The sequence below is a fragment of the Capricornis sumatraensis genome, chromosome 4, assembly GCF_032405125.1.
Source record: "Capricornis sumatraensis isolate serow.1 chromosome 4, serow.2, whole genome shotgun sequence".
Lineage (NCBI taxonomy): Eukaryota > Metazoa > Chordata > Mammalia > Artiodactyla > Bovidae > Capricornis > Capricornis sumatraensis.
The window spans coordinates 100,510,258-100,535,908 of NC_091072.1; the positions used below are offsets into that span (position 1 = coordinate 100,510,258).

Below are 25,651 nucleotides of genomic sequence, written 5' to 3' on the forward strand. Positions count from 1 at the left end.
TGAAGGAAGTGACCACACGCACATACCACTGTGCTTACCCTAAAGGTTTTCCTTTTGAAGAAAAACCTTTAGCTTTGTAGCAACAAGCATTTGCCCCAGGCCTGGGGGACAGTTCCACGTAAACTATGCTCTTCCCCTTCTTGGCAGCCCCTGCTGTTAGAGCAGGCTTCCATATCACATATCAATAGAACCTTTGAAACCAGGGAGTGATTGTGAGAATTAAAGGGCCAGTGGCTACCTTTTGCCCAATTAACTGAGAGTAGACCTTATGAAAAGGAGTCCTCTGAGCCTCTCCCTGGAGTCCAGTCAGGATCCAAGAGCAATGATCAAGCCCAGAAATCACCAGTAGGTGGCAGTCACGTCCCTCAGGGCCAGTCTTTGGCTTCCCTACCTGTAGTTCTTCAAAGTTCCCTAACTGGAGTTTGAGACTCTCCAAGAAGAGAACTGTGGCTGAGGGTAGTGGTAGATTCACTTAAAAATACCACAGAGAACGCTTGCCTTTACCCCTCCCTTCCTCAGTCAGGAGAGGACGAACAGAAGAGCATTGTTTCTTTTCTCTTCACTTTTTTTTAAATTAATTTTTTTTTTGAAGGATAATTGCTTTACAGAATTTTGTTGTCTGTCAAACCTCAACATGAATCAGCCATAGGTATACATTTATCCCCTCCCTTTTGAACCTCCATCCCTCTCTTCACATTTTATTCAAAACTCAAAAACATGAGGACAAACAGGCAGTTATTTTACCACTTCACTGTCCCTAAGGTCTCCCATTGTCCCCCAGAGAATGTAAGGCCTGAAATATGGCAGGCCATCCCTCAAGAGGAAGAAATGGACTAGGATCATAGAAAATGGGTCTAAAAGTTACCAGCACAGGTAGCTCATGCTGAGCAGGTAGGCCAGCAGTTATATTTGGAATGTCACCAGCTTACAGAAAATAGGTGTGCCAGAGTTGCTGAGAGCTTATTTTCAAGGCTGTGGCAGTATCTCACTCAGGTCACACAGTCGAAAATCGGTAGCTTTTTCCAAGATGATTTACATTGTATTCAATGCAGATATCAGGAGTATTCTCCATGTTGGGAGTCTTCTAATTTTTGGACTGCCTGCCTCTGGAGCTGTTAATCCCCTCTGAAAGGGTCTCCCTGGAGATATATGGCAGGCAGATATATATATTGATGCCTTGGTTCCCCCACAACTAACTCTTAATACTCTAAATTTGAAAGAAGGAAGGAGAATTATTCAAACAAAAAGATACATACGTAATTGTAGATATTTACATAATTGTTTGACTTCTCAGAGGTTAAAGCATCTGCCTGGAATGTGGGAGACCCGGGTTCGATCCCTGGGTTGGGAAGATCCCCTGGAGAAGGAAATGGCAACCCACTCCAGTACTCTTGCCTGGAGAATCCCATGGAGGGAGGAGCCTGGTAGGCTACCGTCCATGGGGTCGCAAAGAGTCGGACACGACTGAGCGACTTAACTTACTAAGTTACTTTACTGCTGGAGTGGAATGGAAAGAACATATGTCAGGCAAAACTAGGCTCCTGTCCCTGCTCTGCCACATTAGTTGTATGATCCTGGGTATGTGATTTAATTTCTCTGAGCCGTATTATCTTAATTGCAAATATACGTTATCTCCCTATCAGATAATCGTGAGGTTGTAATGAGATAAGTGTGTGTAAATGAGCAGTGTATATCAGTGTTATTTCCCCCTCTCTTCATAGGGCTCCAGAAGCTATGACTGGAGAGCTGATGAGGTGATTGAAATGACTGGAGGGGAAGAAGAGAGAAAAAAATAACTCCCTATTAGTTGGTTTAGAACACACCATGTTCCTAATAAACAAGTCCTCCTGCTTGAGGCAAGTGAAGGAACCCAAGGAACAAAAGCTAAGACTAGGCTATTTATATTTTATTCCTAAATCCCTCCCTGTTTGCTTATGGGAGCATTTTTAATACTGCCCTGTCCGCCTGGAGGAGCACAGAAGAGTCATGGAGTAGGAGGAAGTAGCACATGAACTGGCTTATTTTTCCTTCTCTGCCCTCGGGAGGGAGATGATCCTTGTGAATGAGCACTCCTTCAAGAGAGCTGTGGTGTGAAGTCAGGATCCTGCCTGGGAGAGTCAAGCTAGACCTTGGATGACCCTTCCTACAGAAGCAGGAATCCCTTCTCAAGGAGGGTTATGCTCCTCAGGAATCCTGTGCCCAGGAAAAATGCTTAGGGAAAAAGCTGTGTTTAGAATCAGGCAGCAAACCCTGGCTCTAAGAGTCCTAAGACTGTATACAGCAGCTACAGAGTTCTGAGTGGCTAATGGGGTAGAGTGTCTGCAGTGGGTCTGTACTGATAGGGGAGATTGCCTGTTTGTCAAAGATATGAAAGCTAGAGACCAAGTCCTGAACTTGGTCTCCAGCCTGCTCAGCTGCCTTACTCTTCATGTGAAATTTCTCTTAAGATTAACCTTGTTCTTCCTTCCCTTTCCTTCCCCTTCTCTGCCTCACCCCCACCCCCACCCCCGCCTCTCCCTATACCTCCCTTTGCTCTTGCCTTTCCACATGTCTCACTGCTGGTCCACAGCCAGTCCCGGCTCTGCAGCCCTCTCCGCAGCCTGTTCAGTTCTCTCCAGGCTCCTGTCCCCAAGTCCTTCTGCCAGTCTCTCCGCCCCAGCAGTACAACATGGTATAAACTCCATTCCCCCTTTTTGTCTTGTTCGTGTGTGGCCTGTGTCTGTGGGCCTGTCTGGGTCAGTCTGTGACAACCTTGCAAAGCAGTTATGCTTTTTAGAGGACCATTGTTAGGAACATACTTCTTCTTTAGGGGCTGGCACAGGCTGAACTATACTTCATTTCTAGTGAACTATACTTCATTTCACAGTACTTCAGGCTTCGACGATGCCTAAATGTAAGACAGAGAACAGTTACTCTGAGTTTCAGGAGAGGGGAACAAAATCAGATGTTGATCTAACCTGGGCTCCTCCTCCTCTCTGCCATGTGCCTTCTTCATCTCATCTGCTCCCAGGCCATGGTGGAGGAATGCAGTTTATTCTGTACTGTAGAGAATGATTCTCTATAATTCCCTTTAAAAATAAAAACAGAGTTGCAGATTTCTCTAGTACCACTGGTAAAAGCTTCAAATGTTTCCCTGTTTTACATAAAAAAAATACCCTCTTCTGTTGTATAGCATGTGCTGTTTAAATTGTTTATACTCTGACAACAAATCCTTTATAAGGATCTGGTCTATCTCATAGTTGGTGACTTCTATCATGGTTATAGGAGCCCTGACTTTTTTCAAATTTTGTGTTAATCACACCTGTCTGCTTTTTCACTAGAATCCCTTCTTTTCTCCCACCTCTTAGCTCCATACTGAAAAGTTCTAGAATATGAACCTCAAAATAGTAACTGCAATCCAGTGCTCTTGTCATCTGTTCCTTCCCACTAAGTTAGCAAAATAGCTAAGATCAGATCCCTGAAAGTTGAGTGAAACCACAGGAAAGTACTATCTTGTGTTGCTACTAGTTTCGTTTGTGTATGTGTATGTATATGTTGATTACTATCCATGGAGCAAAAGAGATGACAAAGTTAACAGAGTAACCTATCACCATATAAGTGAGAGATGGAACACCCTCACCCTTGCTGCTTGGAGAAGAGGGCTGAGAGAGAAGGCAATTACAGATTAGTCAGTCAGTCTCTCTCCCCAGCTCAGCTGCTCACCCTGGCCTCCTTTCAGAGGTGAGAATTGGAAGTGGTTTCTGAAGGGCAGGAGAACACTAGGCAAGTGTCAGAGAACAGAGGTGGAAATGACTTCAAGAGGGAGTAAGGAGATAAGCAGCAGGAGCTGGGATCCCACCAGTCTTTCCAATGCATAGGCAGAGCTGGGGAGCCACATGAACCTACCGATCAGCCACACAAGGTGTTATCTGGGTCCTTTATTATAAAAATGAGATTTATGACAACATATAGGCCCTTTGCATGATTGGAGGCATGAGGAAGACAGGAAATGGAAAGACTTAAATAGTCCTGTTTTTTCTATATATAGAAGTTGTGTCATTGCTTGCGTCTCCCCAGGACTAATTCTAATAAAGGTCATAATCAGAGTGGCCATTGTTACCTCATATGTGGTAGGGAGACTGGCTCTGGAGTTGGGCTTCAAACAGCTTTCAATTCATAGCAATTTGAAATACCACATGACAGAGGCTTAGGGCTAAAAAGTACTTCCCAAGGCACAGAGGTAGGAATATCCTCTGTGAAGGAAGGAAGGAGGTAGAGAGGGTTACTATTTCTGTCTGTCTGTCTGTGTTGAAGCCAAAGACCTGGGGCTTGATATGACCTCAGTCCCTGGGTCTCCCCCACTCTCTCAACAGGCAGATGATCTCAGCAACCCCTTTGGACAAATGAGCCTTAGTCGCCAAGGTTCCACTGAAGCAGCTGACCCATCCTCAGCTCTGTTCCAGCCCCCACTTATCTCCCAGCACCCTCAGCAGACTAGCTTCATCATGGCTTCTACAGGGCAGCCCCTCCCTACTTCCAACTATTCCACCTCGAGCCATGCACCACCTACTCAGCAAGTCCTGCCACCACAGGGCTACATGCAGCCCCCTCAACAGGTGAGTGGTTTGGGTTTCCAGTTTAAATCATGAATTCAATTTATCCAGTATTATAAACCTTCTTTTTTCCTCTAGTTTAGACAGACCAGAGGAGATACCTGCCCGCTACCCGCCTCCATTTCCCCACCTTTCTCTTGAGAGTTGTCTTTCTAGTCAGAAACATCTATCAAATAAGACAGGTCCTTCCTCTTTGGTTTCAAACTTGTACGCTAATGCTGCAATTGCAGACCCAAAATTTTTCTGTTTACAGACTTCCGGAATCGACTGTGATGTATTTAGTAGCTGGGGGGTGTCGGGGCTGAATTTGAGGGGCCTGCTCGTACATCTGTCTCCTCTCACCGTAGATCCAGGTGTCTTACTATTCCCCTGGACAATATCCCAGCTCCAGCCAGCAATACCGACCTCTGTCTCACCCGGTGGCCTACAGCCCCCAGCGTGGTCAGCAGCTGCCGCAGCCATCCCAGCAGCCTGGTAAGAGGCACTGCTGATGTAAGGAGGCAGCACGTAAGGGAAGGGCAGCAGCTGGGGAAGAATTACTTTCCCTGTTTAAAAAGCGGTGGGGAAGGGGAGTAGTGGCTGGAATGGTTAGGGTCCTAAAAAGGAACCTGTGATCTCCAAAAAAGAAGGAAAATTACTAAGGGAGTGTGACCTCCTAAACATTGTTGAGGCTATACTGATGTCGGCTCTGCTTTGCCTGTCCCTAGGTTTACAGCCCATGATGCCTAACCAGCAGCAAGCGGCTTACCAAGGCATGATTGGGGTCCAGCAGCCACAGAACCAGGGCCTGCTCAGCAACCAGAGGAGCGGCATGGGGGGCCAGATGCAAGGCCTGGTGGTTCAGTACACTCCACTGCCTTCTTACCAAGTGGGTGCATTCTGAATGGGGAAACCACCCAGTCCTTGGGATGAGGAAAAGGAGGGCAGTTCCCACGTCTGTCCTCGAGTCTGACCACTCGAACACTAAAACACTGTTCACTGTACCTCTAGCACTTTTAGGTTTTCTTCCTCTGAAAGAAGGTCAAAAGAGTCTGAGAAGAGTCTTCATTTAAATTCTTTGGTCTTTATACCACGCAAATGAGTATATGCCCAGAAAAGTAGGATCTAGAGGAAATTAGGCTCCTTCCTGTACATCAGATGCCCAAAGGTGATGTTTGGAGGAGGGGAAATGGAGGTTGCACTAAGCGTTTCCTTTAGGTGAGGAGAGTAAGAGGATCTCTAAAGGTAGGGAAGGAGATTAGAGTGTCCCTGTCCAGTGATGCCTAAGCTATTTTTTGGATGACTTCATTGCGAGTAAAAGTGGTCATTCTCTTCTTGTCTTCACCCAGGTCCCAGTGGGTAATGACTCACAAAATGTGGTCCAGCCGCCTTTCCAGCAACCCATGCTGGTCCCTGCAAGCCAATCTGTGCAGGGGGCCCTCCCAGCAGGGGGTGTTCCAGTGTACTACAGCATGATCCCGCCAGCTCAGCAGAACGGTACAAGGTGAGGGCTCCCAGAGAGACGGGGTGCATCTTCTGCAGACCTTTAGCAACTGTTGCACCATGGTTTTTATTCCACTGGAAAAGAAAAGCAGGGGTAAAGGTCCCAGGGGTAGGGACTTCTCTGGTGCTCCAGTGGCTAAGACTCTGTGCTCCCAATGCAGGGGGCCTGGGTTTGATCCCTGGTCAGGGAACTAGATCCACATGCCTTAATTAAGACTTGGTGCAGTCAAATAAATAAATGTTTATTTTTTAAAAAGATCAGGGGTACCCCAAATCAGTTAGAACATGAGGGAGTTCATTCTCCTTGTTAATTTGATATCTGCTTAAGAATTCGTTAGCAGGAAAAAATTCCTGCTTCAGAAACAGAGACTTTATAATTTCCCCCAATTTTTGTTTTTCTGAACTATGAAATAGAGATTGCTTATTATTTTTTAAAAAAGCAGTTTGGTGTATACATATGTAAATTTTTCCATGTACCTCTATAGCCATGGATGAGTCTGAGGTGTTGTCTCTATATGTCTGTTTATATATCTTAGTATGTTGTTGTTTAGTTGCTAAGTCATGTCCAACTCTTTGCGACCCTGTGGACTGTAGCCTGCCCGGCTCCTCTGTCTGTGGAACTTCCCAGGCAAGAATACTGGAGTGGGTTGTCATTTCCTATTCCAGGGATCTTCCTGACCGAGGGATCGAACCTGCATTGATGGGTGGGTTCTTTAGCACTGAGCCACCAGAGAAGCTCGTATATCTTAGTATAATGATGTAATTTTAGAGATAGAAGTTTATCTTAGAAATATCTAGTCCACTCCCCTTGTTTTATTTTTTGCCCTTCTATAAATGAGGAAATTCCAGCTAGGGATATTAAGAAACTTACTCAAAGTCATACAGCTAGTTAGTAGAAGCAGAGCTGGGATTAGAACTCAAGTCTGGGCCTACGTCAGTGTATTTCTGTGTCTCTCTCAGTGTACATATGTTTATTCCTGTCTTTTTTTTTTAATGTGTCTTGAATTTTGTGAGGTTTCCCCGTTTTTCTTTAATTGATGATCTGTGTTTGCCATTAAGAAAATATCCTGAATCTCCTTAGTTGTTTTTTTTGCCCATCTCTCTCTAGCACTGTAGCCTTTGTGTCTGGCACTCTACTTGCATTTCTGTTGTGTTTCTGAGAGAAAGAGACACAGAGAGAGAGTGTGTGTATATGTGTGTGTGTGTGTGTGTGTGTGCGTGCATGTGCGCATACACTCGCATGAGTTATGTATTTGGTGTTTCTACACTGTTGGGAAGAGCATGTGTCACTAACATTCCATCTGTAGCACTGATTAGCAGCTTCCTAATTGAAAGATGATCAAGTACAAATATATATAATTAACTTTGAACTGATGAGTGATTTTAGAAATTGCATGGCAAATTGGTCTGGGAATGGCTTGGAGCTGCCTTGGCTTCCCACAGGGGAGGCCCAGGAGGCAACAGCTGTCTGCCAGGAGCTGCGTTCTTCCCTCTACCGCTTTACCACTCCCCTCTTCTCCATCTCCCCAGCCCTTCTGTGGGGTTTCTGCAGCCTCCTGGCTCTGAGCAGTACCAGATGCCTCAGTCTCCCTCTCCCTGCAGTCCACCACAGATGCCACAGCAGTACTCAGGTAAGAGCATAAAGAATGGAGGGCTCTTGGGCACTGGTGAGAGCAAAACACTGCTGAAGGACTTGTGCTCTAGAACTGGGTAGGGCAGAGAAAGTTAAGGGATTGGCTCTGTCCCCAGCTGTGACTTCATCAGGAGGAGAAACCAAAGTCCTGGAAATACCTGGCTGGTGTTTTCCAGAGGTGTTGAAATGGACTCCTTCAAGAGGGGAGGTGGTTTGCCTGATCCCTACCCCTGGGGAACCACATGTCGGTTGGGTTCCTTGTTTCCTTTCTCTCTCCTCCTTAGTTTCTCCCTCTCTGCTGAATCTAGCCCTGCGACTGGATTACGACTCACATGCCTTTACAACATAAAGGGCTTATATCTCTGTCTCTTGCACTCATTCTTCCTGTAAATAGCTTTTCTTTTCTCTTGGGAGTGTTAGAGAGGCTGACAAAATGCTTTTAAAACTGTATCTTAGATTTGTTTAGCAATTTTTCATTTGTACTCACATACATTGTGTCCTTTTAATTCTCTCCACAGCTTTGTAAAGAGAAAATTTAAGACTCAAAGAGGGATAAATTTTGTGTAAGGTCACAATCCTAAAGCTTGAACTTGGGTCTTTTCACTTTCTGTAACCCCTGCTGTAGCCTCGGACACATTTTCAACAGGTTTCTGTACTCTGTTCCTTTCCCTCCAGTGGAAGGAAAAAGGCCTTCTTTGGAGGGGCCGGTTATCCCAGGTGAATGCACTTAATGCTACACAGCTTGCCTGTCTTTGCCTAAACCCCCCCCCATATACCAAGAACAACTGCTGTTTCCCTTTCACCCTACCCTGACATATCATTGCACTGCATTTAAATTGATTTCAAGGGTTCTGGAGGGGAGAGGGTCTTAAGGTAGCCTCCAGCCTTCCTCATTCCGCTCTACAGTGGGAATGTCAGAGTGCCCTCTTCTGGTGAGATAAGGTATTTTGCCAGTTTTTCATATTTTAGAAATGGGATATTTTTCACATAAGATTTTCTGTACTCTGTTATGGGTGCTGTGGAATAGATTCCAGAATCAATCTTGCTCACAAGACCTGATCAATTCTTAGCTTCAAGGATTAATAACTTCTGCCTTTATCCAGACCAACCATGGATCTCTTACAGGCTGAGGTTTTAAAATTCAACAACCCTTACTACCCTTTACTCCATTATTGGTCTCTCCAGCTGTATCTCCTAGTGTCCGCCAGGGGCAGTTGACCTTGAAATTCCCAATGGGGTATGGAAATGATAGAAACTAGCTCCAAGAACTGCTGTAGCCTGTGGTGGTGCTTGATGCCACAGGGCATTTTCTCTCTTATTTGTTAAGATAAGTGTGTGCGAGTGCATATGGGTATAGTTGTATGTGAATATCTGTGTAAATCCTTAGTGGCATATCAGTGTATCTACTGGGTCTCTGCATTTATACCTGTTCATATACAAATACAAGGTCTTTGAATTAGAAACAAATCAAGTGAAAATAATTTTGCAGTACCTACTGTGGACCTAATGATAAGTAAACTGAAACAGCTATTGGTTCTGAAAGTTGGCACTAGAGATCTGGACTGGAATTGGAAGGGAGATAATCTAGGCTCTTCCCCAAATTAATAAAAATAGACAAAACCCTCTTCATCATCTCATTTCCTTGCTGCTTTAGAATTTTCTAGTATATTTCCTTTCTTTCTAGCCACCCTGATTGACCTAGGCTTCTCACTGACCCCTTGTATTCCATCCACATCATCTAAGAGACCTATTCACCATATCATTGATCTTACAAATCTTCAATCCCAGGTCATGGGAATCTTAAGAGGAAGTGGAAGAAAAGGAAAAGTGCTTCTTTTGCCTTTCTTTCCAGTTTGCCCTTTACTGGAAAGCTAGAAGGCCAGCATTGCCCAGAAGGGCTGCTGTGTCACCTCCAGAGGACAGTCACCCGCCCTTCTCCCATGTAGCAGCATGGTCACTTTTCCAAAAATAAAGGCAGGGATTAGGGTTGACTGTTCCTGGAGCAACTGTTCTGGTTTATTAATACATTTTTGTAGTTGCCCAGTTTACCCCCAGGCCTAGACCTTAATTCCTTCACTATGATTTTAGATATAACCATAACCCTAGGAAATAGTTTTCTCCCCACTAAAATAATGACTTGCAGGTCCTTTGAGGTTTCTGCAGGCTTGTCTTGGGAAGATGCACACGGACATGAAATGGCAGTGAAACCTATGCACAGACTCTCAACTCACAGTGACACAGCAGCGTGGCCAGAGTGAGGTACATACAGAAATAGCTTCCCACATACTTACTGGCTCATTTTGTAGCTGAGGGCTTTCCAAAGCGGAGATAACTCCTTTCTCTCCCCAGTTCCTGAAGATAACCCTCTCCCCCACCAAAAAAGGGAAAAAGATGAAGATACTGTAGGATTATAGCCTGTAATTTGGGAAAGATGCCTGAGGGATTTTATTTCTCTGGACATTCCTTTCCATAGATTTCATTCCAGATGGTAAAGAAGAAGCCTTATCAGTTTTCTACCTCAGTGATTTAAAAAACAACAACAACTAAACAAAAACCAATTCTGCCAGACATAAATGTCATCTGTTTATATTTATGGGGTTTGCTCTGCCCAATCGACCTTTCTGCCCAGGTTTAACGATGCCACTTAAAAAGCCATTCACACGTCCCCTCTCTTTTCAGAGCTTTCAAGATGAAATTGATTTCCTTATTCAATTCCCTTCTCCCACTTCCTACTCTAACCCAGGCTCCTTCCCCCAGCCTGATAATATGAAAGGCCTGTCACTGGGCAGTGCCGTGGGGGGTTTTGTTTTGGGAGATTTGGACAGTTTTTTGCCATGTGCATTAAGAAGTGGCCACAGTTCAGCTGCTAATGGATGCCACCTGCTTCTGGCTTGAGGATGAGAAGCATAAAAATCAGCTCATCAGCAGAGTAGTGCTCTCTGTCCTCGGCTGAGTGAAGGAACAACGCTCCGGGCTAGCGGGGGAGGACTCAGTGTGGGGAGGAGCTCAGGAATGAAGCTGCGACTGAGAACTCTGCCTCTGTTTTTGTTAGGATCAGAGAAAATAATATGAGGACTTTGTTCTCTTTCCCGCTCCACTTTAGACCCCTAATAGCTCCTTATGGCTACATGTTGGCATTACAAAGAGCGTCTACTGCCTTGCTTGTGCCCATACCCCACACATTCAGACATCCTCTACCCTTTCCTGGCCCAGGGCATTAGGCTTAGGTTGTATGTTGCCTTCCAGAAACGCTGTGGATTTGATTATTTTTGCGTTGGCCCCCTCAGCAGTGAGGTATTTGAAGAAGGTCAGTTGCAGTTTTGTGGCTAAAGGACACTGGTGCAGGTGGGGCTCCTAGGATGGGAGATACAGGGCCCAGAGCAGCTGAAGTAAAGGGGGAGTTGTTAAATGCATGCCACTTCACCACTGCCCACTTCTCCTATGGCCCTTCCACAAGCTGTGCTGATGAATACCCTGCCCCCTCTGGCAGGGGAAGGGAAGATGGGAGCCTGCTGTTGGGAGTGTTTGTGCTCTCTGATTAGATGAACCCTAGAGGGTGGGGGAGGGGCACAAATTGGGGAGTAGGATACCGCAGATGCTGTGTCTCCTGAGCTGTTCTTAGACCTCCCCCCACTTCTTTCCTTTCCTTTGACCGATGCTACCTGAGAAAAGCAATCACGCTCACTTCCCAGCATGACTGGTGCCCAGGGCAGAGGCTGCAGCATTTCCTGTCACAGGAAGCAGTGTGATGCTGGCGGCAGTGGCAGCCCCAGGGCGCTAAGCCACGAAGCAGCACTGCAGCAGGTTTCGATCTAGCGACCCCCAGCCCCGTGTCTGCCACCACACACACGTGAACTTGGCCTGTCCATCCACAGGAATACAGGCTGCGGGCCAAGAGCAGACCCTCACACTAGACAATCCCCTGTGGGGAGGCGGAGCTCCTGCCCGCCTCCCCCCGCAGGAACTGTCCGTCAGACTGCTTCTCCCTGACCCCTTACCTTGTTTTTCACCGTGAGGAAGATTCAGGACTTGGTATTCCTCCTCAGTGAGCCCTTTCCTTCCCCCAGCCTGTGAGAGGGTAAGACTACATCCATGGTTGCCTGGACTAAAGCCCCACGGCTGCATCCTGTCAGTAAAACCTTCCGAGGGTCTCACCCTCCCCCTCCATCCCTGCTGTCGTGTTCTGTTTCAGTAGACTTCTAACTAGTCTTCCAGTCACAGTCTCCCCCTCCCTTCGGCCATCTTACATTTGGCCACTGGGGTTAGCTCTCTGAAGCACAAGTCCTATTTCCAACACCTCTGGGTTACAACCCTTACCTGAATGTGCTTCGAATTCTTGACACCAGCTATTTGTTTAATGTCCAATTCTCTAATAGACTGCTCATTCCATTGGGGTAGAGACCAGTTTTTTTGTTGTTGTATACCCAGTGCCTGGCATAGGAACTGGTAAATGTTCCACAAATGTTTATTGAATAAATGAAGAGATGTATCTCATCCCCTAGTGCTTCCCCTACATAGCTCCTGGGCCTTCCTTAGCACCTTGAATTATTTGTCATTTCCTGAATGTGACATATATCTCTATGCCATTCCCTCTACTTGAAGTGTTCCAACTCACCCTATCCTTGCCCAAGAATTAATGTCCTGGATCTGGTTTAGTGAAGCTGTGCACATTTATCTTCTCTTGAACAACCAGAGATCACTGACTTATCTGCAGCCATTACCAGAAAAGCCGGCACGTGCCTGCAGCCCTGGCCCAGGCTCCAGACTGGGGCCTGTACCACACCCAGACGCTTGAGCAATCTGATCTGGGCATTTGGTAATACCTAACTATGACAGAATGGAGTAGTTTTCAGCCAAGCCTATCAAAGTACCCCTCAACCAGGGGAAGGCCAGGAGAGCATTGGCATCTTCCCCTCAAATTTCCACTGGTTTGAGGAGAGAGAGTCAGAGACCAAATCAGCAACTGTCTCAGATTCCTGGCAGGACACAGTTTAAGTGACCCTGAAGCCGTAGGTGGATTTGCTTTCCCACTCAGTGGGACTGGCTTTCCCACTCAGGGTTAGCTGACAGGCTAAAATGTAGTTTGAATTCCCAACCAACTGCTTTTTCCCTGCCACTCAGGAGTGTCACCTTCTGGACCGGGTGTGGTGGTCATGCAGCTGAATGTCCCTAATGGACCCCAGCCTCCCCAGAACCCGCCCATGGTCCAGTGGAGTCACTGTAAATATTACAGCATGGACCAGCGGGGTCAGAAGCCTGGAGACCTGTACAGTCCTGAGAGTAGCCCCCAGGTGAGTCCTGCAACCCAGCTTTATCTTGGCAGGGAGGTGACCAGAGTCTTTTCAGGAAGCAATCTTTACCATTGACCATGCAGCCTCTCTTACTTGTGCGCTCTTTGACCCTGGACACTTTTCAGAAGAAACACAGGAAAGAGAGGAGGGAGCATCTTCTTTCAAGGAACCTAAGACCTAAGGTGGCAGATAGGACGCATGTTTAAAAACGCTAAGGGAATACGTAAAACAGGTTGTCAGGAAGTGAATATTAAAATAATACCAACTAATTAGGCACCCAGGGGCCAGTGTGAAGGAGCACTCTGACTTTGACAGAGTTCAGCAAGAGAAGCTTCCTGAGAGAGGTAACTTTTAAGCTGAGTCGTAGGAGCAATCCAGAGGGCAGAGTCTGGTGGATATGTGATATGTACTCCGCTCTCTCCCACAGGCCAGCACACAGATGAGCAGCAGCCCTGTCACATCTCCTACTCAATCTCCAGCACCCTCTCCTGTCACCAGCCTCAGCAGCGTCTGCACAGGGCTCAGTCCCCTTCCTGTCCTCACACAGTTCCCCCGGCCTGGAGGTCCCGCACAGGGTAAGGGTTCAGTGAGGTGGGCTGCTGTCAGCTGTCAAATTCACCCGTTGCATCCCATTCCCAAGTGGGGAGATCAGGAAGGGAGCAGTAGACAGAGAATCACTGTGGCTGGCCCTCCCGTTCGTGGAAGCCAGCTCTTCCTTTAATGTCCCTGCTTAGGCCAAAGACACACCCCTCTTTAGTGCTGCCCATAGTTACCTTTACTCTAGATCTCCTTTACGTATTTAGTATTTCCTTTCAAGTCCCCAGAGACTGTGAGCCAGGGAAAAGAAGTTCCCTGAACTTTCTAATGAACAGCATAGGGTTTAACCTATCAGTACGTAGTCTGAGGCCTGGGAATATGGGGTGTGTCAGAAATAGTATGGTTTTAGAAAAGGGAATGCTGGATTTGAGTGAAAAGACTTGGGTTCACCCCCAACTTACTGTGACAGACAGAAGCTTAGAACAGCTGCTCGTTGCTGTCTTTTCCCTGGTAGACACCAAAAGAAGGCTCAGCTGTGACTGTCGCAGGCGAGGAGGGAACGTCCTGGCACTTCTGCTGTTCTTTCAATCAGAATCACAAGTTATATGAGTCTGTTGAGATGCCACCCAGCTTGTGGGAGTCCTGCTCCCTGCACCTGGGCAGGTGGGGGACATGGTCCCTTCCTCCAGCCTGGGGTGGGTGGACCAAAGAACTTAGTCCCAAGCCACCGAGCCCCAGACGACCACCTCCCACCCATGATCAGGAAACCAGAGGTCACTTTCCCACAGAAACTTTATTTTTCACAAATCTCAAGTGGAGAATATAGATGGCCATTTTAAAAAGCACAGTCAAATTTTTAACCAAGAATTTACAGGAATTAGAGTTTTATAGCTTTAAAACATACCGCCAATATTTTCAGAAATAACTCAATTTCTTAAAAAGTAAAAAAAAAAAAAAAAGACTTGAGTTCAAATTCTAGTTGTACCACTAACTAGTTTTGTGAAGCTGAGTATGTTACCATGTTACTTAAACTTAGAACCAGACCTCAGTTTCCTAATATATAAAATGAGGTTAATCACATGTAAAATGGAAATAATCTTATCTACTTTCTGCCTTGGCTATCAAAAGCAGTATAAAAATAAGATGAGAATATGGTTTAAAACTTCAGAGTGCTCTGAAATACAGTATTTATCACCAATAATAGGTAACACATAGGTGCTATATCTTATAATCATTTAACTGCACCAGTGCTGATGAGGGAAGAACATACCCAACATCCCCTCTTCAGTAACAGAGACAGAATTTGAATATAGTCTGGCTACAGGTCTCTCTTGTCTACTACACTGTATTGCCTCTCATCTAAGTCAGAAACTTGAGCCTTGGGTTTAGGGTGAGAAGCAACTATATGAGAAATAAAAGACAGTTATAAGGGTCTGTAGGTTTCCTCCAGGGCCTTTTGTCTTCAATGAACAGAGCCCTTCTTCAAAGATGAGGGAACCTAATAACCCCTTTTGTCCAAGATACAACTGAGAACCAGGGGGGTTAGAAAGAAAGACAACACTTAATCAGTGACATGGGCACTCCTATCAAAGAAACAATAGGAATAGTATGCATTGTTGCAGTCCCATCTCCAAAGCCCCATGAAGTCTCACAGAAGTCATACCAAATAGCTCAAACTCCCAGAAAACCACCTGTGCTTCCTCCCTAGGTGATGGTCGCTACTCCCTCTTGGGCCAGCCGTTACAGTACAATCTGTCCATCTGCCCTCCCCTGCTCCATGGCCAGTCAGCTTACTCGGTGCACCAGGTAAGGGGGTCTCCCATCAGCCTCAGGGCCACTGGAATCTCCTTCTCATCCAGGCCCCTGCTTCTGAGCCATCACCTCAGCCAGCTGGGTGGACAAGGGAGACAACCCAGAGAGCATGGACGCAGTGGGAGGAGCCTTCCCCACTCCTGTGCTCATTCTTCTCACCCCTTCCCAGTGCCAATCGGGAGGGGCTCTTTATTTCTCACTGGCCACTCTCTGGCCGGTCTGACTGCCTGGTAGGGTGGGATACTCAGGGTCGCATACTGTTCCTTAATCTCTCAGACAGACTGGGATGCAAGGCAGTCAATATTGTTTACCTGGAATGAGAGTTTTCTTTCAAATGTTGAAGGGACAGAGCGGATTGAAGCATGGAAACCGGAGCAAGAGACAAGCACTCAAATCTGCCTCCACTGACCTGGGGACAACAGACGTTGGTGAGTGATAGGATGCTGAATCCCCACAAGAAGAGCTTAACCCTCTAGCTCTGCATTACCGGTCCAGGATGGTGAGAAAGGCCAGCTTAGGGTCGGCGGGGAGTCAAAAGAGGACCTTTTGTATTCAAGAGCAAGGAGAAGTTGTGTCTCAGTCCTCCTTACCAAGCCGTTCCAGGTCTTGGGGAAGATGAGGGTAAAAATTGGGAATAACACAATGATGAAGTTTGTTGAGCCTGCTATTAACAGAGAATCTCGTGGAAGTGGTCCTGACCCTGATCTAGAATACCTGTCTCTGGTAGTCCTAGACCCAGTTTAGGAGAGGCTTGATACTGGAACATGAGGGAGTAGCTCTCCTCCTGCAGGCCTTCCAAACTAGGCATACAAGCTCTCTTGGAGGTTCCCTTGTTTGAAGCAATTTGCTAAACAAGAAAAGGAAGGGAAACTGACTTCCCTAGATGATAAGGAAGAGGAATCTACCTGGGCCAGCCTCTGGGAAGGAAATGGAACATATTTCAGACTGAGCTGTTAACTCTGTGAACGAACATCACTGAAAGCCATACTTCACAGTGTTGGCACCCTGTGCGAGAGCTGAGTATAGGTTTCCAGATCTTAACTCTGGCATTCTGACTCCCGGTCTCTTCTTGCCTACATCTCTAGGCTAAGAGAAGAGAAGGGTTCTTTGTGTGTCCTAGTTGCCCTGATCAGAGTCTGAATGGTGGGGAGTTGGATTGATGTGGGAAGGAAGGAAAGGACTGAGTGAGAAAGGCTGGGCTTTTGAGGGCGTTGTATACAGACTTAGTCAACTGGATCCTTCTTGGCCAGGCCACTGTCCAGTCCTGCCTACTCGGCACCTCTCACAGCCGTATCTTCTCTCCTCCCCTTCCAGTTCTGGGACGGGTACTGGAGGTGACAGATCTCCCGGAGGGCATCACCCGTACCGAGGCAGACAAACTCTTCACTCAGCTTGCCATGTCCGGTGCCAAGATCCAGTGGCTCAAGGATGCTCAGGGGCTGCCTGGTGGGGGTGGGGGGGACAACAGTGGGACTGCTGAGAACGGCCGCCACTCGGACCTCGCTGCCTTGTACACCATCGTGGCTGTGTTCCCCAGCCCCCTGGCTGCTCAGAATGCCTCCCTTCGCCTCAACAACTCCGTGAGTCGCTTCAAACTTCGAGTGGCCAAAAAGAACTATGACCTGAGGATCCTGGAGCGAGCCAGCTCCCAATAAATGGAGAAGAGAAGGGACCAGCATGGCAGGGGTGGGGGCAGGTGGAGGGGGTCAAGAGGTCCTGTCAGACCACAGACAGAGGCAGAAAGTAAGATAAGGTCTACAGACAGACACTACCTGGAGCCTAAGGCAGTGGGGATGAAGGTGGAGACAGAGACACTCACACTGGCGCTGGGCTTTCTCACTCCCCTGCCAAGGGTCCCTCCGTTTTCCTGGTTGGCCCATGTCCGTTTCCCTCTCTTTCCCATCCTCTCCTATCATTTTTTATCTATTCTCTCACCATGAAATTAATTCATATTATTTGGTCAGGTAGAATTGGGAGGGTCCCACACTCCCCCATTCTCCTATTTCCTTACCATCCCAAGCTCCCTTTTCTTTTTTTGGTCTTTATGAATATATTTATATGGACAGAATTAAGAAAAACAAAATTGATTTCCCCTTTCTCTCACCCCATCTTGTCTCTCCAAACCCCACAGAGTTTAAACTTGGGCCTCCTTCCACCCCCCGCAGAACACTTGTATATTGTTTGTTTGAGGTTTGTGCCACAGTAACAGACACAGTATTTAATTGCACATACAGATGTTTGCTGGGTATATTCACTGTAAATTTTATTTAATCTGATTTTTTGTTTGTTGGGGGTTCTTTGGGGGGAGGTTGATTTTGTTTTTAAATATAAAAAAAAAAAATCTGTCGCTGGACATCAGTCCCTGTTTTCTGTTCCACCCTGATGTGGATGGGGGCTCGGCGGGTTTGGTGTGGGCTGGATGGCTTTCTCTGGCATATGCACATATATCTGCCTAACACAGTTCCCTGCATCCCATCCTCCTAATAAGTGTTTCTGACAGATGGCTGGGTCTCTGACAGGACTCTGCCACGAACTGTGGTTTATCAAGCACATCATGCTAGACACTGGACCTCTGAGTTCTTACCAGTAAAATAAGAGACTTGGACTAACTAGGTGACCTCCAGGTTCCTTCCACCCTGTTAATTCTGTGATATTCATTTAGGGTTCTGGTAGCTAGGCCACAGGGGTGTGAGTGAGGTCAAAACTGGGTCAAGATGCTGGCCTCATACATGCCCATCTCTTCTGAAAACTCTTCAGGGATGGAGGACTTGGGCATTTCTTTAACTCCAAAGCCAGAGGGCTGGGTTCTACCTGATAGGAACAGGATTGCATGTTTCTTAAAATAAAAGCTGTACCAGTTGAATGTGCTGTGCCAAGATGCCATACTGCCCAGGTGTGCTTAGCAGTCCCTGTCCTGTACAATTAAAGAAAGACAAAGAACAGAAGTCACGTGCCCATAAGACAGAGCTCTCCTCTGTCTTCACAAAGCTAACCCTGTTGTTGAACCAGTCAGACCAGGGCTGTTAAAGAGCCTGTTGACCCAGAACCATCCAGCAGCCCCTTCTCAATGTCACCCTCCCCTTAAAGAAAGAAAAAACAGCAGTAGGTAGAAATGACAGCACACTGCCGTGGAAATCCCTGGGGTGTGGATAGCAGTGTCTCTAGCCAGCCTCCTCTGAAGTTAGTCTGACCCAACCTCTAACATAATCCTTTACTTTTTGCAGATACACAGGATAAAGCAACACGACATTATTGTCTCCAAATTACTCTCCTCTGAGATGGGAGTATCTCCTTTTTCAACCATGTCATAGCTCAGACTAGGAAAAGGCTGCATCCCTGTGAGATAAGGCTGCCAGATATATATTTGACCCCTTGGTTCATACGCCAGGGCAGCAGAGGAAGGAGATGGAATCAGGGAATCAGAATGACGAGGGAAGCTTGAGGCTTGGCCATCCCACCTCTTAGAGTTTGCAGATGGGAAAGGGCACATTACTTACAGATGACAAAGACTCCCTGTGTGACAGCTGTTGCTTTCTGTCCAACATTAACAGAACAATCTCTATGTGATCATTAGACCCTCACTCCCCCAGAACCTCTCAAATGGAATTCCCAGCCTGGCTTTTTAAAATGGCTTTTAGAATTCTGTTCACCCCAAGGACAGGATTTTCGGGGGATAGGGGACAGAGATCTCTGAGGGCTACTGCAGGGAACAAAGCAGCACCACAGGTTCTTCACTCCCTCACAGAACAGCAGCAAGGCACTCTTCCAGCTTCCCGTGGATAGAAAAGCAGTCAAATTTTCCTGTCTTCACCAGTTTCCAAGCCCTTTCCTTCCTAAAGATTGGAGGCTAGATCAGTGCTCGAGGGTATAAAAACACGTGGCCACAAGAAGACAGTGGCTGAGAGGTTGAAAGCTAGATTCCAGAGAGTAAAACTGGGGAGGTGTTTGGACCTTGGGATAAGGGGACGAAGAAGGCTGTTTATAATTCATCTTTACCTTTAGTTATGTAAAGTCACTCTCTTGAGTGAATTCCTTGGCAGTCCAGTGGTTAGGACTCTGAGCTTTCACTGGGCCCAGGTTCGATTCCTAGTCAGGGAACTAAGATTCCACGAGCTATATGGAGCAACCAAAAAAAAAAAAAAAAATTGACCCACATGAGTATGCGGTATGGACTGTGCCTTCCTGAATTTAGCCAGTTCTGACCTGCACACCATAGATGAAAACCTGGGCAACAGCACTCGGGGGGGTGGGAGGAGTTAGGGTCCAGCCCGCCCCGTGTCCAATTTCTCTGTGTCAGCTGTGTCGCTCAGCTGTCCACTTCCCTCTAGCCCTGTCATTTCAGCTCTGACACCAAGGCAAGAGGCTAGGAAGTCTACAAACACCGTCTGGGTAGCCGGTGTGAGTACAGAGGGTACTGGGGGGGCTTAGCCCCCAAGGAAGACGACCAGCCTTCCCCGAACACCACCATCAAGATCACAGGGGCTCCCTCTTTCCTCTGCAGGCTGTGAACTGACTTAGGGAATCCCAAACGTAAGTTGCCTCTTCATCCTCTTTCCATTTCCAGGATTGCTCACCCAAGCTTCCCCAATCCATAGTCTATTCAGCTTCTTCATTTCTCTCCTTGTTTGTGAGCAGTTTGGGTTTTAGGAGTGAATTTATTATGCTACTCCAGGACAAGAGCTAGGATTGGAGGGTGGGGTGGGGGTGGGATCAGGAGAATGGAGCAGTAAGGGAAGGAAAGGCTCATATTACTCTGAAAACTTAAAATAGCTGAAGCCTGAGGCAGGCTGGGAACTAGGCACTGGGCCCCCAGGGCTCACGAGAGAGCTAGAGGAGAACAGCTCTGTGCTCAGCCCATCCCTCCACGCATGTTTGTGGACACACACATTAAACCTTTTGAAAGAGGATCTAGGAAGGTGTGTGTGTCACATTTCTGTTGCCCCAGGTTTCCAGGAGAAACAAAGTATCTGTAGGAAATTCCCTAAACCATGCAGCCTTGGGGCTGTAAGCTTGGGTTGTCCCTCAGGGCAGAAGGATGCTTACTGATTTGAGGAGTTGGTTGGGAAGTTCTTTAGTCTGCTGGGCTTTTCTCTGGCCCTCCCTGCTCATAAATCTTGTGAAAGGATCTCTTTTTAACCAAATTTCTCACAAAGCCTCCCCTTCAAGGACCACCCTACTACAAGGGACAGGAATAAGGGAGGGAAGAATGGCAGCTGGGGATGAGATTTCACGGTGGGTCCAACTTCTTGCAGGATGACAGAAAAGGAGGTGCTGGAGTCCTCCTCTTTTCCATCAGAGACTCGGAAAGGTGGGGTGAGTCTGGGCCTCTGACCACTGGGGGTGGGAAGCTGGGGAGCCCCTGCAGCTCTTGAAGAAAAGTGCTTGAATTGATCTCACTTGTATATGTTAAAATCTCACTTACTGTTAAAATGCTCCATAGCACCTGCAGCCCCCACACCCCCTAATCCCGGAGTGTGGCCCTTGTCCCAGGTAGAAAAATGTAGAGATAGCCTCAGCCTTACCTACTCTAGAAGGCAAGACAGTTCTTTCAACACTGGATCTCCCTCCCTCAGCTACAGCGGCTGAAACAGTTATTCAGGAAGGAGTCTACAGGGACAAAGGAGATGGAGCTTCCCCCAGAGCCCCAGGCCAATGGGGAGGCAGTGGGAGCTGGAGGTGGGCCCATCTACTACATCTATGAGGAAGAGGAGGAAGAAGAGGAGGAGGAGGAGGAGCCACCCCCAGAGCCTCCTAAGCTTGTTAATGATAAACCTCACAAATTCAAAGATCATTTCTTCAAGAAGCCCAAGTTCTGTGATGTCTGTGCCCGGATGATTGTGCGTGAGTCACGAAGGGAAGTGGAGAGAGTGCTGTTGAAGGCAGGGGTGGGGGAAAGGGTCTAGGAGAGAAGTATTTGTCTGATCAGACCGGCTGTGGCAAGATCTGGCTCTAGGAAAATACTTAAGAGACAGTGTTGGCTCCCAGACAGAAAAGGGACCGGGGAGCTAGAGCAGCAGCAGCCGTTCAAAGGGGGAGGGAAACCAGGAGCCTCACCCAGCATTCTCTCCATCTCCCAAGTCAACAACAAATTTGGGCTTCGCTGTAAGAACTGCAAAACCAACATTCACGAACACTGCCAGTCCTACGTGGAGATGCAGAGATGCTTCGGCAAGATCGTGAGTAGGCTCTGGGGAGCAAGAAAGTAGAAGGCAGGGCACATATGGCCAGCTTCCTCCTTTGCCAGTCCCTCCTCAAGTCATCCCACCCATTTCCCTGCTTTTTCTTCCTCAGCCCATCTCTCACTCCAAGAAGGGGCACACACTCGTGGGAGAGACAGGGTTCTGGGCCCTGCCTGGTATCGCTAATGTTGTCTCCCATCCAATCCTGCAGCCCCCTGGTTTCCATCGGGCCTATAGCTCTCCACTCTACAGCAACCAGCAGTACGCTTGTGTCAAAGATCTCTGTAAGTGCCCCGTACGGAACCTGAGGGAGTGGGAAAGCCTAGAGGTGCTTTCAGCACTGTCTCCAGATTTGGAAGCCAAATTCTGAAACAGAAAGATTCTATGTCCCATCGTTTTCACTCAGTCTAGTGTTTCAGCCATCTTGGATACAAAGTCAGTATCCCCGTGTTTTATGGCTGGGGGAGATAAGATTTAGCTCTATATGGTAAGGAAGAGACTGAAACTTTCATCTGCCTGAACTCAAACTCTGTGCTCTTTCTATGCAAAGCCATTTGTAACCATGAACTACACTCTCCTCATCCCCTTATTACAAAATAATGCCAGACTCAGGGCCAGATCAAGAGCTGTGGGCATCCTGGGAAGATTCATAATTTGGCACCCCTTAAAAATGTATTCATTGATAATTTGCTCAACCTTTATCTGGAGAAGAGGCTGAACTCTGTGAGGAGCATGGATGGAAAAAATGAAGAACCCACTGCTGGTAGTACCCCAGCTTGCACATGCCACTCAAAGGAATAAAAGCCAACTGTTACAACAAAGGACCCACTCTCCTTGAAAAGAGTGATTCTGAGCATTCCCCAGCTCCCAAGCAACTTATTAGTAGAGTTGTCTTTCTAACAACATGTAATGCTCGGCCTGGAAGGAGCGCTGGTAAATATTTTTCTCCATCATATTTCCAGTGATGTTTTTAGAGTTCTTTATAAATTGATGATCTGGGTATTCCCAGCTAACACTTTTCTAATTCTAAACACACACACTCGGGTATCTATTACTCAGTCCCATCTCTCCCTTACTTAGGTGGTCTCTCTTTCCTCCAAGCCTTTTTCTGCCTCCCCACTAATAGCTCTTCTCTTCTCCCATTCCAACTAGCTTCTGCCAATCGCAATGACCCTGTGTTTGAAACTCTTCGCACTGGGGTGATCATGGCAAACAAAGAACGGAAGAAGGGACAGGCAGATAAGAAAAATGTGAGCACCCAATCTTCCTACTGAGATCCGTTCCAGAGACCCCAGTGAGCAGGTCTTGTCTCCTCTCTGGAAAGCTGACAAAAGTAGGGATCCTTTTCCCCTAAAACTGCACATAACCCAACAGACAAATTTCTGTGTGCAATTTTAAAGGGCCTCAGTTTAGCATCTCCTTACAGCATGTGTTTACTCTAGGAACTCCCTTCTGAACTTGTCAGATTAACCACCATAATTCAACTAAAGGCTAGGACCTAGGCCTCTGGCATTGCCAGGCAACAGAAGTGATCTATATGCTTTTGGATTTGGGAAGGAGAACTTGTCATGCCATTCTAGAACCCCATAAGGGCCCATGAAGACAATCTGTTCTGACTCATCTATCCGAAAGATGAGGAAACTGAGACAAAAAGCTTGTGGCCAAGAGCACCTTCATTTCCTAGACTGGTAATACAATAGACTTGTATTCAGCTCAGCAAGGGATTTGTTAACATATCCTTACATCTTTCTGGACAAGGATGGACTAATGTGGATAATGATCACAGTTAGATGGATTCGTAAAATTAGTTGAATGACAGCACCCAAAGGATCCTGGTCCTTTAGGGAGTTTCCAACTATAGGGAGGTTTCTGATGCTTTTTGACATGTTTTAGTCCTTGGTTCTCACCTACGGACATTTTTCTCACTGCTACAAATGAAGATATAAATGATATGTCCCATGAAGTTTGTAGGAAACCTATGAGGGAAAACTTATACACTGAATAATATATTCAAAAACCTTACAGACTAGCAGAAAGACCAAGAACTAATAATCCAAAATTTTTGTAAGGAAAAAATACCTAACTGTTCTTGGATCAAAAAAAAAAAAAATCAACTGCACAAAAACACAACTAGAGATCTGGCCTCAAAGTAGTTGATATGAAGGTTAGGTACAAATTAGGGATTTCTGTGGAGTTAGCCATGACTTCTAAGGCACTATCAATGTGATCTGACTGCTTCCAGAGAGGCTAGCCCACTCAGGTTCTATTGTCTTAAAGGAATTACAAAAATTGTGCTGCCTGTTTTTCTCTTACACACTGTAATATTTTGAAAAGCAGACATTATGTAAAGGACATGGATTTTTGCAAGGTAGTGAGCTTCCTGTCACCTACATTCAAACACAATTTAGGTGGTAACCTAGCAGGATGTTTCAGAGCAAGTCCGTGCAGTAGGCAGGTGGTTGGCTAGATACTTCCTCCAAGGCTCCTTCCAAACCCGAGATCCTATTCTGTAGTTGTCTGGACTGACTTGACAGCCAGGGCAACGTGGGTTTTCGAGACAGCATCTTCCTAATGCTGGTGCCCTCTCCAGTCTCTAGCAGCCATGATGGAAGAGGAGCCAGAGTCTGCCAGACCAGAGGAAGGCAAAGCCCAGAATGGTGAGTAACACCCACCTCTGTCCATTGAGATGGAGGAGGGTTGGGGCTCAGTCGTGGCCCCAGGGATGGAGAGCCAAAGGGAGATAAAGAGATAAGAGGCCCTGGAACAGAAAGGTAAGGGACTGAGGGCCACCGTCCAAAAGCCAGAGACAGTTTGTCGGTGTTTCCCATTCTAGGAAACCCTGAAGGGGATAAGAAAGCTGAAAAGAAGACACCTGATGACAAAGTGAGAATCTTTTCTCCCTAAGGGGACCCCGGTCCTCTCCCCAACCCCGGTCTGACAGCACTCACACGTATTCCATGGGTTCCAATCCTTAACCTGCCTTCTTCACCACCTCACCCATACACATAACCAACACATTCCTCTCAGTTCAGGGACACAGAAGAGAGGTGGAATGTAGCATGTCTGGAAAATGTCCCTTGGCCTCCTGCCCCTCGGTGTGGGACAGAGGAGCCCTGAGACTCTTCACCCCCTTTCACCCTTAGCACAAGCAGCCTGGCTTCCAGCAGTCTCATTACTTTGTGGCTCTCTATCGATTCAAAGCCCTGGAGAAGGACGATCTGGATTTCCCGTGAGAGACCTCAGAATTGGGGTTGGGGGTGTACTGGGAGTGGAGAGGGGAGAGCCCAGTTCCCTATGGGAAAGGAAAAGGGGGGACTCAGGGCATGGAGCCTATTTGGGGCTGGACCTGGGCACAGCCAAGGGACCGAATGTGTAACGTCCCTAAATCTCAGTGGCCCCTTCCTTCCTGTCCCAGGCCTGGAGAGAAGATCACAGTCATTGATGACTCCAATGAGGAGTGGTGGCGGGTAAGAGAGGATGGCTAAGGCTCAGGTGGCACCTGTGTTGAGTTTAGAGCCTGAGACTGTGAGATTAATTCTTCCTACCATCTCCTCTAGGGGAAAATAGGGGAGAAGGTCGGATTTTTCCCTCCAAACTTCATCATTCGGGTCCGGGCTGGAGAGCGTGTGCACCGCGTAACCAGATCCTTCGTGGGGAATCGCGAGATAGGGCAGATCACTCTCAAGAAGGACCAGGTAGCTCTGGTGCCCCAACTCAAAGCCAGGCCCAGAGGCTCCTCTGCCAACTACTCTCCTTACAGATCGTAACTCATTCATGGGACTAGATTGGGCCTCCATGGCTCTGGGCTCCCTTGCTCAGCTGTTCCATTTTCTCTTGACTCTTCTCCCTCCTCTAATCCTTCAGATTGTGGTGCAGAAAGGCGATGAAGCCGGCGGCTACGTCAAGGTCTACACCGGCCGCAAGGTGGGGCTGTTCCCCACCGACTTTCTGGAGGAGATTTAGGCGTGCTGACGCCTGCCAGTGGGAGATACCCAAACCCCATTCTGGGCAGGCCCAGTGGAGGTTGGGGAGAAAAGGGGCGAAAGCAACTACATGGCTGGGTTGGGGAGGGCTGGGAAGGCCACCGAAACATGACGGGGCTTCCGGGAAGGGACTGGTTCCCGT

The 25,651-nt window shown here is 47.2% G+C and overlaps 2 protein-coding genes across 5 annotated transcripts in view; both read left to right on the plus strand.

Moving 5' to 3' along the window:
* Positions 1 to 17,684, plus strand: part of R3HDM2 (R3H domain containing 2) — a 160,856-nt gene extending 143,172 nt beyond the window's left edge. For 2 of the 3 annotated variants that reach the window (XM_068970703.1, XM_068970704.1), the window contains 10 exons: positions 4,353 to 4,595; positions 4,940 to 5,066; positions 5,300 to 5,460; positions 5,921 to 6,075; positions 7,605 to 7,705; positions 12,829 to 12,998; positions 13,426 to 13,573; positions 15,244 to 15,341; positions 15,691 to 15,775; positions 16,662 to 17,684. In XM_068970703.1, the coding sequence (XP_068826804.1) occupies positions 4,353 to 4,595; positions 4,940 to 5,066; positions 5,300 to 5,460; positions 5,921 to 6,075; positions 7,605 to 7,705; positions 12,829 to 12,998; positions 13,426 to 13,573; positions 15,244 to 15,341; positions 15,691 to 15,775; positions 16,662 to 17,002 (1,629 nt within the window). In that variant the 3' untranslated portion in view covers positions 17,003 to 17,684. Of the gene's footprint in view, positions 1 to 2,569; positions 2,672 to 4,352; positions 4,596 to 4,939; positions 5,067 to 5,299; positions 5,461 to 5,920; positions 6,076 to 7,604; positions 7,706 to 12,828; positions 12,999 to 13,425; positions 13,574 to 15,243; positions 15,342 to 15,690; positions 15,776 to 16,661 lie in introns of all 3 variants that reach the window. The other variant, XM_068970702.1, reaches the window with a different exon arrangement.
* Positions 17,685 to 19,742: 2,058 nt separating this feature from the next.
* On the plus strand, positions 19,743 to 25,612 carry STAC3 (SH3 and cysteine rich domain 3). 2 transcript variants are annotated; one of them, XM_068971029.1, is made up of 12 exons: positions 19,743 to 19,877; positions 20,600 to 20,660; positions 20,921 to 21,188; positions 21,426 to 21,523; positions 21,738 to 21,810; positions 22,679 to 22,776; positions 24,117 to 24,183; positions 24,360 to 24,409; positions 24,670 to 24,755; positions 24,942 to 24,993; positions 25,084 to 25,221; positions 25,391 to 25,612. In XM_068971029.1, the coding sequence occupies exons 2-12, from the start codon at positions 20,601 to 20,603 to the stop codon at positions 25,487 to 25,489; spliced, it is 1,089 nt and encodes a 362-aa protein (XP_068827130.1). In that variant the 5' UTR covers positions 19,743 to 19,877; position 20,600; the 3' UTR covers positions 25,490 to 25,612. The 2 variants fall into 2 exon arrangements, with proteins under 2 accessions (XP_068827130.1, XP_068827131.1); XM_068971030.1 differs by lacking the exons at positions 19,743 to 19,877; positions 20,600 to 20,660; positions 20,921 to 21,188; positions 21,426 to 21,523; positions 21,738 to 21,810 and adding an exon at positions 22,341 to 22,459.
* The last annotated feature ends 39 nt before the right edge of the window (positions 25,613 to 25,651 follow it).

What these genes read in the sequence shown, in the direction of transcription:
- STAC3 (XM_068971029.1), top strand. Translation starts at nt 20,601, where the DNA reads ATGACAGAAAAGGAGGTGCTGGAGTCCTCCTCTTTTCCATCAGAGACT. An exon ending in GGAAGGCAAAGCCCAGAATG is followed by an intron (nt 24,184 to 24,359) that starts GTGAGTAACACC and finishes TTCCCATTCTAG; the next exon opens with GAAACCCTGAAGGGGATAAG. An exon ending in TCACTCTCAAGAAGGACCAG is followed by an intron (nt 25,222 to 25,390) that starts GTAGCTCTGGTG and finishes CTAATCCTTCAG; the next exon opens with ATTGTGGTGCAGAAAGGCGA.